Consider the following 10,986-nt stretch of genomic DNA (forward strand, 5'->3'; position numbering starts at 1 on the left):
GGGGGGGTAGTGGTAGGAAAATACCTCTTTAGAAGATTAAACTTCCTGATGCACAATAATTTGTATTGTCAATTTGAGTTTTTCATGTTTTTTGTCTGTTTTCAGAGTAAACTGATGTCCCCAATGCGCAAAGGCGGCATGAAGCGACCTAGTGGTTCCTCCCTTGACTCTGGAGCTTCATCGTCTGCTAAAAAGTAGGCTCAAGTTTTTTTCCCCTTCTTTTTAAAACCTCTTTGCTCTTTAGGAAGTCTATCTCCAAACAGTAGTTTCATGTTGTTACCATGGATGTGTTCATCCATTTGTACGTCACTTGTTAGTGATTGGCGAGTGCTCTGGTATGGTTCTTTCCTAATCAAACATCTATCGTCCTTCTCCATCCTTCTTTGTGTTTGTTACAGTCTTGTAAAACCTCTAGTTTGTACTGTCTTGTTAAATCTCTAATCTTCTTCAGCACTTATATGACCAAATTGTGTTGCAAGTGCTGTAAAACGCTTGCTAAAACCAGTATCCCACTCCTTGCCACAACTGGCTTCCATTTTTCCTGGCCTCTGCTTTGATGTATTATTTCTTGAAGTTGTGGACCAATGTCTACTTTTACGTTTTCTACATACCAGTGGGTGGTTGGCGGGTGCTCTGGTGTGGTTTGCTCCTTCTTTCCTATAAAAAAATCTATCGACCCTATCTGCCCTCCTTCTTTTTAATGTATGTTACTTTCTTGTAACACCTCTAATCTTCGGCACTTATATGACCTTATTGTGTTGCAAGTGCCGTAAAACTCTTACAAGAACAAATACAAGTTTTCTACATGTACTATGTAGAAGGTCTTCCCTTATATATATATCATTTTTCTTTCCCTCTATTTTACCCTATAGTCTGTTGTCGTCAGGTCCACTTTGATGCTCTTATGTGTTTTTGCTCCCTCTTTCCTACCACACATGTATCATCCTTATAAATCTCTCCTTCTTCTTTTTGTATTTTTATTACTTTCTTGTAACACCTAATCTTCAACACTCATTAACCATTGCAATTTCCCCCCTCCTCTCTGTCTCTCTCACATATTGATGGGGGTTTTTTTTGGTTGTTTTTTTTTCCACTCCAGGTTTTTCATGTCTAAGAGTGGGAAGTCATCAGACCTTGATATCTCCATGAGAGGTGGTGATGACTCTATGCGTGACTCCTATCACTTCACACACACTTTGGGCACAGGAGACATGGGAGTGGCTGCCAAACTGGAGGATATTGATGAAGTTATGTCTGAGGAAAAGGTGAGCAGAGGCAGGAATTTATAGAAGGGGGAGGGGGGAGGGATGATGGCTGGAAGTTTGGGTTAAAAGTACAAGTGCAGAAAATGTGTGTATATATAATCTATCTAGATGTTACATATACATGGACTACAGACATTACTCAGTACCAGTACCAGAGTACAGGCAGTAAAAACTTTTCATGGGGGGGCGGTCTTGAAGTGTGGTGTTTGCATCTCTTTCCGTAGTTCCAGAGTTTGAAACCTGACAGCGATGGAAAATTTTTCACTTTTTACCCCCTTTCCGTTCTCTCGACATGTTTTGTCATCTGCTTTCATCTCATGTTTTTGGTCATGGAGAGGTTGGCAGATCTGATTGTTTACAGATGAATAAGACTGGTGGAGATATAAGACTGACTCCAGGGGGAGACCTGGGTTTAGACCATATAGATGTAGATGTCCATGGTCCCAGTGTAATCTTTTTCTGAATACCCCTACTTGAGTCTCAGGGGGTAATTGACTGTTAGGTCTTCATGTTCATCTCACAGTGCAGCTGATTTTTACATACATTGTTGTTTTATCATCTACATTCAATGTGGCGTCGGTGGCCTAGTGGTTAGGCTATCGGTCTCATAACCGTGAGGTAAGCTGAGAATTATTCTGAGTGGTCTATGATTTGCTGGGGTAATAATATAGTGTAAAGCGCTTAAAGCTTGCTTTCGAGTGGGGACATGCGCTATACAAATGCTATTTATTGTTATTATGTAGAATCATCCATGTCCTGACAGGCAGCTTAATCAACTTGGTGCCATTCTGAAAATACTCTTGAATATTTTTACTGACTCAAGAGTGGCTGTAGTTTTGGGTGGGAATTAATTTTGAATGGCAGCGTAAAAGGCTTACACTGTGTTCAATTTCAGAACCTCCAAAGGATCTTTAACCTGCGCGTCAAATCCAAACTTCTGAAATTTTTTGTCCTTTCCCAAAAAGAGTAAGTTCTTGATCCTACCTGTCCTAGGGGTGTAGAAAATATAAGAAAAGAATTGGACGCTGATGTGGATCAAATGCTTGACCTTCTGGTTGACAGTCAGGCACCATATTATCGCTCTCGCAAGCAATCCACTGAAAGTCCAAGTTTTGATACTTTTTTCGATTTTTACAACTTCCCAGAGCTCAATGAAAGATGCACCTTCAACACCTCCCAACTGCAGTCAAGGCTTACAATTTTCCTGCTTTTCATGATTTCTGTTAAGAACAATACGACTTAATCTAGTTTGTTGTCTCTTGGGTAAAAAGTAATAATAAATAAATAGCATTTGTATAGCACATGTCCCCACTCGAAAGCAAGCTCTGTGCCTTTTACACTATATTATTACCCCAGCAGACCATAGAACACGGAGAAACATTCTCAGCTTCCCAAGGAGATTTCCGTGCACGCAGCTGGTTAAGCGCTCAAACACTAACGAACTGCAAGACCTTTCACTGTCTATAGCTGGGTACCCATTTTCACTGGGGTGAAGTGGGGAAAATTCGTGTTTTAAGTGCCTTTCCCAAGGACACAACATCAAGCCCGCGGCTCGAACCCGCAACCTCACGATTACGAGTACGGTAGCCTAACCACTAGGCCACAGACGGCGCAACGTATGGACTTATATGGATTGTTTGCAATATCGACAATATCTTTTGATCTTATGAGCGCACATCCCAGGTGTACTGTGGGGGATCAAAACAATATATTTGCTACCTGATGGCTAAATGATTATTGACAGAGTGGGAGGAACAGGCGCTTAAGTGGGGTCCCGCATCGGAACTGCACAGGCTGCTTTTATATCTTTGAATAGGATTTGGAGCAAAGCTAAGGATCTTCAACTCAAATGTGAAGTCAGTCCTATTGTATGGATGTGAGACATGAAAATCAACTCCATGATTTGCATAGGGAGGATCTAGGTTTTTTTTAGCAGGTGTCTCGGGAAGCTGCTGAGGATCAGATGGATAGACAGGGTCACCAACAAGGAAGTATTGAGAAGAGCGAGACTGCCCGGTCAGGGATGGGGTGGGAGGGTGGTGGTGGGTTGGACATGCTCTCGGAAAGTCAGGAGGCTGCATGGCAAGGAGGGTTTTGGATTGGGGCCCGTGGGGTGAAAGATCAAAGGGAGGACCATGTGGAAGCTGGAGAGGAGTCACAGAAATAGATGTACAAAGAGGTGGGAAGACATGGAAAGGCGGCTAGCCCAGGATAGGGAAAGGTGGAAAGTGTTTGATCCGGGGTGGGAAAGACAATGATGATGATGGAGGAATGACTCATAGAATTCCAGGATAAAGCCCGAAAGTGCAAAGAGTTGGTGTTATGGTACAGTAAAGGGTCTTGTGACACTGTAAACTGTGTGATTCATGGATACCTTTTTTCCCTTTTTAATCCCATTATTTCCATTATTCTCATAAACCCCACCCCACCCCCATTTATTGTCCTAAATATTGGTCTTCTGTTTCACTCCATATTAGTTCTGTCTTTCATACTGTCAACCATCTTTTTGTTGGCAACAAATATTTGCACAAAATCCCCATGATTGTACACATTGTCCAATTTCATGCAACCTCCTCCAGTCTTTTCCTTTCCCCCCCCCCCCATAAAAGCATTGTTTTTCAGTTCCACACTTTTGAAAGATAAGTATATATATATGTATGTGTGTGTGGTTGGGAGGTGCCACTTAGTCAGTGGGTCTTACTAATTTTATTATCCTTCTTCTGTTTTTGTTTGTCTTGCTTTCCTTTTCTCAACTCTAGATGACCATTATTGTGTTGATGTGCTTTTCTTTCCTTGGGTGCCTTTGCCTTGTTTCATCAAAAAAAATAGGAACCAAGAGATTTATATATACATATATATATGTGAACAGTGGATGAGATCCTGGTGGGTGGTTGGCGGGTGTTCTGGTGTGGTTTTGCTTCTTCTTTCCTATTAAACATCTATCGTCCTTATCTCCCCTTCTTTTTTATGTTTGTTACTCTTTTGTAACTCCTCTAATCTTCTGGCGCTCATATGACCTTGTGCAGTTGCGAATGCTGAAAAACCTCTACTAAAACTAAGGAGGTCTTGGTTGGTTTTTTTCTTTTTTAGACCTCCCTGTTTACCATGGGCTCTATCATTATTTGTTTTTTTTGTTTCATCACAGGTGGCCAGCAAAACAGTTATCCCTACTCCCCTACGCATTGGCTTCCTGGGTCTGGGCATCATGGGTCAAGGAATGGTGATGAATTTGCTGAGGTCGGGCCATGAGGTCACTGTGTGGAACAGGACAGCCACCAAGGTAAAAACTTGATGACACTTTTACTCCTTTCGCTGTCATTCGTCGAGCTTCTAGATGTGACAAAAATAGAGCTTGTGTCATCTCAGAACTTGACTAGTGGGTGGTTGGGGAGCCCTCTGATATGTGCTTCTTTCCTATCTTATATCTATCGTCTTTATCTCCCCTCCTTTTTTCTTTGTTACTCTTTAGTAGTTATACTTGTTACACCTCTAATCTTCTGCAGCTATGTGACCTTTTTGTCTAGTAAGTTCTGTAAAACTCTTACTAGAACTAAAAGCGAACTTGACTAGTGGGCATGATACTTTCAAGAATCATAGTCATAGTCAGTGAACCCTGACACACTTGTAGGGAGAAGAAAACACCTTTAGAAATACAAGTAGTTACAACTGGGAGGCTTGTTTTCAACCCAGAGGCTACAAAGAATTGGCAAGACATGAACAATCCTTTTTGCCAATAGGTGATACTAGTTGGTAGGATACCACTGAGAAGCAAATTCTCTTTTTATGTATAGTTTGGCTTGTCAAAAAGTTGAATCACCATCACACATTATTTTAAAGAAGAGGAGGCCCTTTTTGAAAAAGCTGTAAAGATGCAATGAGAATTTTTCATACTCGACTGTGTTACTGGTGTCCTTGGAGTAGTGGTAAGGCACGATAGGGAGTTGTTGTCTGTGTTTTTAATGTATGTATGCAGTGTATTGCATTGAACAAAATAATCATCCGGCCTGTGCTCTGCATTCTTTGTTCCCCGACCCGCCTTGAAAATAAAAGTTTGATGGTGCCCTTTGAACAATTTGAAAATATATTGTGTGTACTTCAGAAGGATGATCACAGTGAACCCCTTTTCCATTGTTGTACCCGTAATGCATTCTATAGTAGACAGTTTGGAGGTGGAACATGAATTTATTTAATTGCACATGAAAACACTGATACACTATACTCAAAAGGCAGTGAGATCCGACTATGTCACAATCTTGCTAATAACAGAATCATACCAACAACATTATTTTTTTTGAACACATTGCTTTGGTTCACTTCAACAAACAACATTCTGAATGGTGTGTGTAATAAGTCGAAATCCTTGTGTATAGTATAGTGACAACGTCTCTGTTTACATTTCAATGGAATATGTCCGTTTAAAAAACAAAAACAAACAACACTTTTCTGCAACTCCTCTGTCAGTCTCACAACACTGTTAAACTATTGTCTCCGGATCGTTAGTGGGGTCACTAAGTAAATGCACATCTCCCAATGTACTCCCACTCTTTGTGTGTGAATGTTGGCCGGGTTCTTGAACGTGAAATTCGGGAAAGCCCGCATCACTTCCTCTGTAGATTTTTGTAGGCGATGCTTCTGGAGTTGCGAAATCTGTGGTTTCGGCTGCGCTCATGCTTTCCCCGCCGTCTGATGATTGGGTGACAGGCGTGTATTGCCTCTCAAGGGTCTGTCTTGCGAGAGGCATGTCTTTTTTGTATGACATATCCTTGCCAAGGTGGAGTGGCATGTGTCTCTGGGGGTAATGGGGGGGACTACCGTGGATATCGGCGCGTAGTTGGGGAGCATAATCCTCCTGCTTGTCATGCAGGTTGATGTAGTAGTCAGGACTGTAGCCGAGCCTGCCTTTGGCCTCATCATACTGCCACATTTCCGAGGCCTCCCCCCGTTCTTTTTCACGGCCTAGTGGTGATTTAATAGCAGTCTTCATCTCGATTGTGATGTCACGATCCGTGCTCTCGCTGTCGTCATTGGGGTGTGTGTCAATGGTGAGTCTGAGCTCGTCGTCCTGTGCGGAGGCCAGCGCGCTTTCGTCGTCGGGTACGCTGGTGGCCGGGCTGCTGCTCGCCGTGTTGTACTCGGACACGGGTGAGTCTGTGCGCTCCTCCTCCTCGTCGCCCAGAAGGTCGATGTCAAAGATCATGCTCTCGGTGCGCATGCACTCTGTCTCCACCACGCTGCGGCAGTTCTCCAGGTTCATCGTGTCGAGCAGTTTGAGCACGTGCTGCTGTTGCAGCTTGTAAGTCTCGCGGAGTCTCTCCAGCTGGGTGCTGCCGTAGTCGCGGATGCGCACGATCTGATTGTTGGCCCGCTCTCGGATCTGGACGATCTGGTTGCTGGAGTAGTCGCGTAGTGCAGTCAGTTTGGTGTTGTAGTTGTCGCGGACCCTCTCCACCTGGTTCGAGCAGCCTCGCTTGACACGTGTCACCTGAGGGAAAGATACAAGATTTTACATTCTAAGTTTTTGATGCTCTCTTCGCAGTCTTAGGACTAAGGGGCCCTTTGCGGGATGATAGGCTACCGCTTCATTGGAGCTTTACCTCAATGATCATGCATAGTTATACAACTAGTTTCTGGGTAAGGAAAACTTGTACAGCTTTGTAAGGTGAGGAGAAAGAGAACGACAGAAGAGGGAGAGGGGATACTGTATTTGCGTTGATGCTTTAAAGACTTTGGCTCTGTTTGTTAAGACCCTCATTTTATTTAGGTACGTTGGCAAAGGTCAGATGGTGTTTTCTGATCTGCTCATACCGGCGGTGTTTGTGATGAAGTGGTAAGGTGCCTTGCTATCGCATGCAAAAGACGTGTGTTCAATTCCTGAGTGGGGAGAATTTTTATCTAGTGTCTCCCGACAATTTTCTGGGACATTATATCACTCTCAGTCCAGTCCAGGTGGGCTCTGACAGGGTTGAAGCGATGCAACTCTTAAATGATCTAAATTGTATCCATTGGGAGGGGGGGGGGGGGGGCTTAAAAGATCTACAATTTTACTTTTTTTTCCTGATCTGCCCATTTCAATGTTCTATTCTTTCCCTGAGTACGTAAGTGATGTTATTCCAGTGGTGGGTGATTTTTCACACCTCTTCAAACTATACCAAATCTCTTCCATAGTTCATTGTCTCTTTTTTTAAAGTGGTGCTTGAATGAAAGCCCATATTATTAGACTGAAATAAATGATGTCTTTTTAAATCATAATCTGGTGTGAAAAGTCATGATAGTTGACAGCGCTTGTCAAACTTGGCACAGCCTACAGTGCCAGTTCCAGTTGTTTTAATTTGTTGCCAAGCATGGATAGTTGACTCACCTGGAAAGTGTAGTTCTTGTGCAGCTTGTCTCGCTGGATGTGGTACTGGTTTCGGACCCTGCTGAGTTGGTGGCCGTAGTTCTCGTGGATTCGTGTCATTTGAGTTGACTTGTAAGCGTTGAGGTTCTCCAAAAGCTGGCGGATGGTCTCTCGGCGACGTTTGTTCACCAGGCGGCGGGCTATCCACGTGATGATCACGTAAACAACATTGAGGGTGAAGAAAGCGAGAGCACACAACAGGCCAATGATGAACGCGAAGATTTTTATTTCTGTGGATATACCGTAGCTGAGGTAGATCTCAATGGTGGCCGTTTTGTTGTAGCGTGCATTGCTGACGCGGCATGTGTATGCGCCGGCGTCTGAACGCAGGGTGTAGTCCACGTACAGGGATCCGTCTGACAGGAGCAGCACACGGTCAGGTAAGGAAAAGAGCTCTGAGTGGTAGGAGGAGCTGTGGTGCCAGTAGTGGCCGTCGTGGTAAGGCGCTTTTGGTTCGATGTCCTCTGGGGTCATCAGGTGATGACTAGCCGCCGGGTGGTAAGAATGATAGAGCAGTTTCTCGCCATGCGGCGTGGACCACTCCAGCACACTGGGTTCGTCCGCTACATAGTGGCACTGCAGGAGGAGCTGGGAGCCCAGCCGCACTGAGGCGGAGGCCGATGTGTTGTGGATGAGCACCTCGTTGCATAGGCTGGTGGTGGAAAAAATGGGCAGTAGAATGCCGTCCTCTTGGATGCAGGTAGTGGACTGAGTGTCGCGGAATGCGGAGGCGTTTATGCTTAAGAAAGTGGTATCGGATGTGAGTGTGCTGAGCCAGGCGTTGAGGCAGGAGCAATTGAAGGGGTTTTCAGCTAGATAGACATGGCTGAGTCTGGGCAAACCGTGGAATGTGATTTCGGAAAGGTGGCTCAGGCCGCTGTGAGAAAGGTCAAGTACTTGCAGCTCAACCAAGGGCGTGAATAGGTTAGGCGGGAGGAAGCTGAGACTTGGGGTGTGGCTGAGGTTTAGGTGGGTCAGCTGGGTCAGATAAGAAAATACGGAGGGCACTGGGGTAAGTGGCGGGGACAATAACGACTCCTCTGGGTCCCATTCAGATAATGCTCGTAGTGGATTATGGTCCAGAGACAGTTGTCTTAGCTGCTGCAGTCCACGGAAGGAGTCTGGCCCGAGTCTTTGGATGGAGTTGTTGGACAGGCTAAGTGTGACCAGCGATGGGAGACCTGGGAACTCGAATGCAGGCACAGTCCTCAGCTGATTGTCGGAGATGTCGATTAACAGTAAATGGCTTAGTGAAGGCAGGTTCGCGTCTGCAAAGTAATTGTGACTAACATATAAATACTTTAAGGATGAAAGCTCTTGTAGTATGGCGTGTAAGAAATCCCCTTCAAGTAGATTGTAGCTGAGATCTAGAGTGTGTAAGTTGACTAGAGCTCGCAGGGTTTCGTTGTGTAAGTTTCGTATTGCGTTGTGGCTCAGGTTGAGCTTGGTCAGAGAGCCGAGATGTTGGAAGGCGTCGGGGTGTATGCGAGCCAGGTAGTTGTGGGACAGGTCGAGGCTCCGCAGCTGTGTGTAGACTGACATATCGTCCGGTCCCAGCTCCTGGATGCTGTTGTGACTGAGGTCCACGGAGAGAACGGGGAGTTCTGCTTCTCCTCCACTTAGCCGGCTGTTGTTGTTGGGGTGCTCCAGGGGCCACGTGGCTGAGGTCAAAGAGTTGTGGCTCACGTCGAAAAACTGCATTGTTGCTGGCACCCTCTTGTTGGACGAGTCGCTTGGTTCCAGTGTGGGTGTCGAACTGTTGGCCATGGCGTTGAAGGAAGCTGATGTGTTGCCTAGTGGTAGTCCGGCTTTCCATGAAACGATGCCTAAAGGGAGCTGGTGAAACCCGGCACCGGAGCAATTGACTGCTGCCATGGTATTAGTTAGCTCTGTGAGAGAGCCTGCAGTCTGGGGCCACTGCGGACAGACGCATAGAGTCGGGCAAACAGGAACCGACTCTGCCCCGCTCACCTTGCTGAGAAAACTCATCACGATCACGAAAAGCAAGGCTTGCAGCGTCTTTAATCCACGCGATGTGCCATCTCTTTTAAATCTGGACTTTTCTTGCAACGCTTCAAGTTTGTTTTGAGAGTTGGGGACGTTTTGGCGGCGTTGTGAAAAGAACCCGGTGGTTGTAGTTGTTGCTCCGATGCATGACTGTGCTGTGCGGTCTCGCTGGGTGTCTGTTGGTGTCCCCCTGCGCTGTGCGCGCTCCATGTCTCTCTCACGACGGAGGTGAGGATGCTCGTCTCTTTCTGACCTAGTGATGGATGCGCTCACTGGGTTTGTAAAATAAGAAGTATGTGGATGGTCGCAAATTTCTGAAGCCTAAACCTTTTTAAGTCATTCAAAATCTTTTTCCCCAACGCTGGTTGCAAGTAATAATACGTCCTTGGACTTTTCGAGTATTGTCAGTATCACCGGTAAACTATGAAAGTTGCCCTAGATGTCTGCTGTGATCAGCAGTAGATCTATGTTGTTTCCTCCCCTTTAAAAAAAAAGTAAAGCTCCGCTGTTTTGGTAATACACGAACCCCAGTCCCTCAGCGATATGTTACAACTCAGAGTCACATTTCCGTGGCGATATATATTATGACACAGCGTCACATTTCCGATTATGCCAATTCAGCGTGGAATCAGAGGTGTTTTTACAAGTGAGCGTTTTTTTGTTGTTGTTGTTGTTTTTTTCTATACGGCTGGGTAGAAACCTAAACAATGTATTGTATGGCCGTCTAAGGGAAAAAGCCACTCGTCACCTCGTACTGGCTAGTGTCTCTGACTCTGACTCCGTGGGTGTTGCTGCCCGCTGGCCACTCATATATCGCGCCACTCGGGGGTAGGGGTTTTCTGTAGGGGGCGTTATCCCACGGCTGTCGACATCCCCCAGAGTATCTAGTGGTTTCACTCCGTTGTTGACGTATAATGACTGTGTCGCTGATGTCCTGTGTGGAAGAGAAAGTAATACGGATTCGTTATACCTGTACCTCACGTACACGCAGAGACACACAAGTAGGCTTCATGTACACTTGACACATGCTCACGCACTCACACAAACGCACACATACACTCATTTTCTCTCATACACATAAACACACACACGCAAACGCACACATACACACATTTTCTCTCTTGCACACACATAAACACACACACACACACACACACACACACACACACACACACACACACACACACACACACACACACACACTCAAACGTGCATGATACACACACACACTTATACGCACATACATCTGTGTGAAGGTGTCAATTTCAGTGTTCATTGTTATACCGAGGAATAAACATTGCGTAAAATTACAATGGA

At 45.2% G+C, this 10,986-nt stretch overlaps 2 protein-coding genes across 2 annotated transcripts in view; one reads left to right on the forward strand and one right to left on the reverse strand.

Moving 5' to 3' along the window:
• Positions 1-10,986, forward strand: part of LOC101845681 (putative oxidoreductase GLYR1) — a 52,468-nt gene that overhangs the window by 10,098 nt on the left and 31,384 nt on the right. Inside the window, exons 7-9 of the mRNA XM_005096155.3 lie at positions 106-194; positions 1,100-1,265; positions 4,411-4,545. Of these exons, the coding sequence (XP_005096212.1) occupies positions 106-194; positions 1,100-1,265; positions 4,411-4,545 (390 nt within the window). The remainder of the gene's footprint in view (positions 1-105; positions 195-1,099; positions 1,266-4,410; positions 4,546-10,986) is intronic.
• Positions 5,428-10,025, reverse strand: LOC101845161 (the record flags this gene model as incomplete). Its single annotated transcript, XM_013081251.1, is given in 2 exon segments — positions 5,428-6,747; positions 7,624-10,025. Coding segments are annotated over 2 exon segments (3,264 nt in total). The 3' UTR covers positions 5,428-5,739.

This window comes from Aplysia californica, unplaced genomic scaffold, assembly GCF_000002075.1.
Source record: "Aplysia californica isolate F4 #8 unplaced genomic scaffold, AplCal3.0 scaffold00122, whole genome shotgun sequence".
Lineage (NCBI taxonomy): Eukaryota > Metazoa > Mollusca > Gastropoda > Aplysiida > Aplysiidae > Aplysia > Aplysia californica.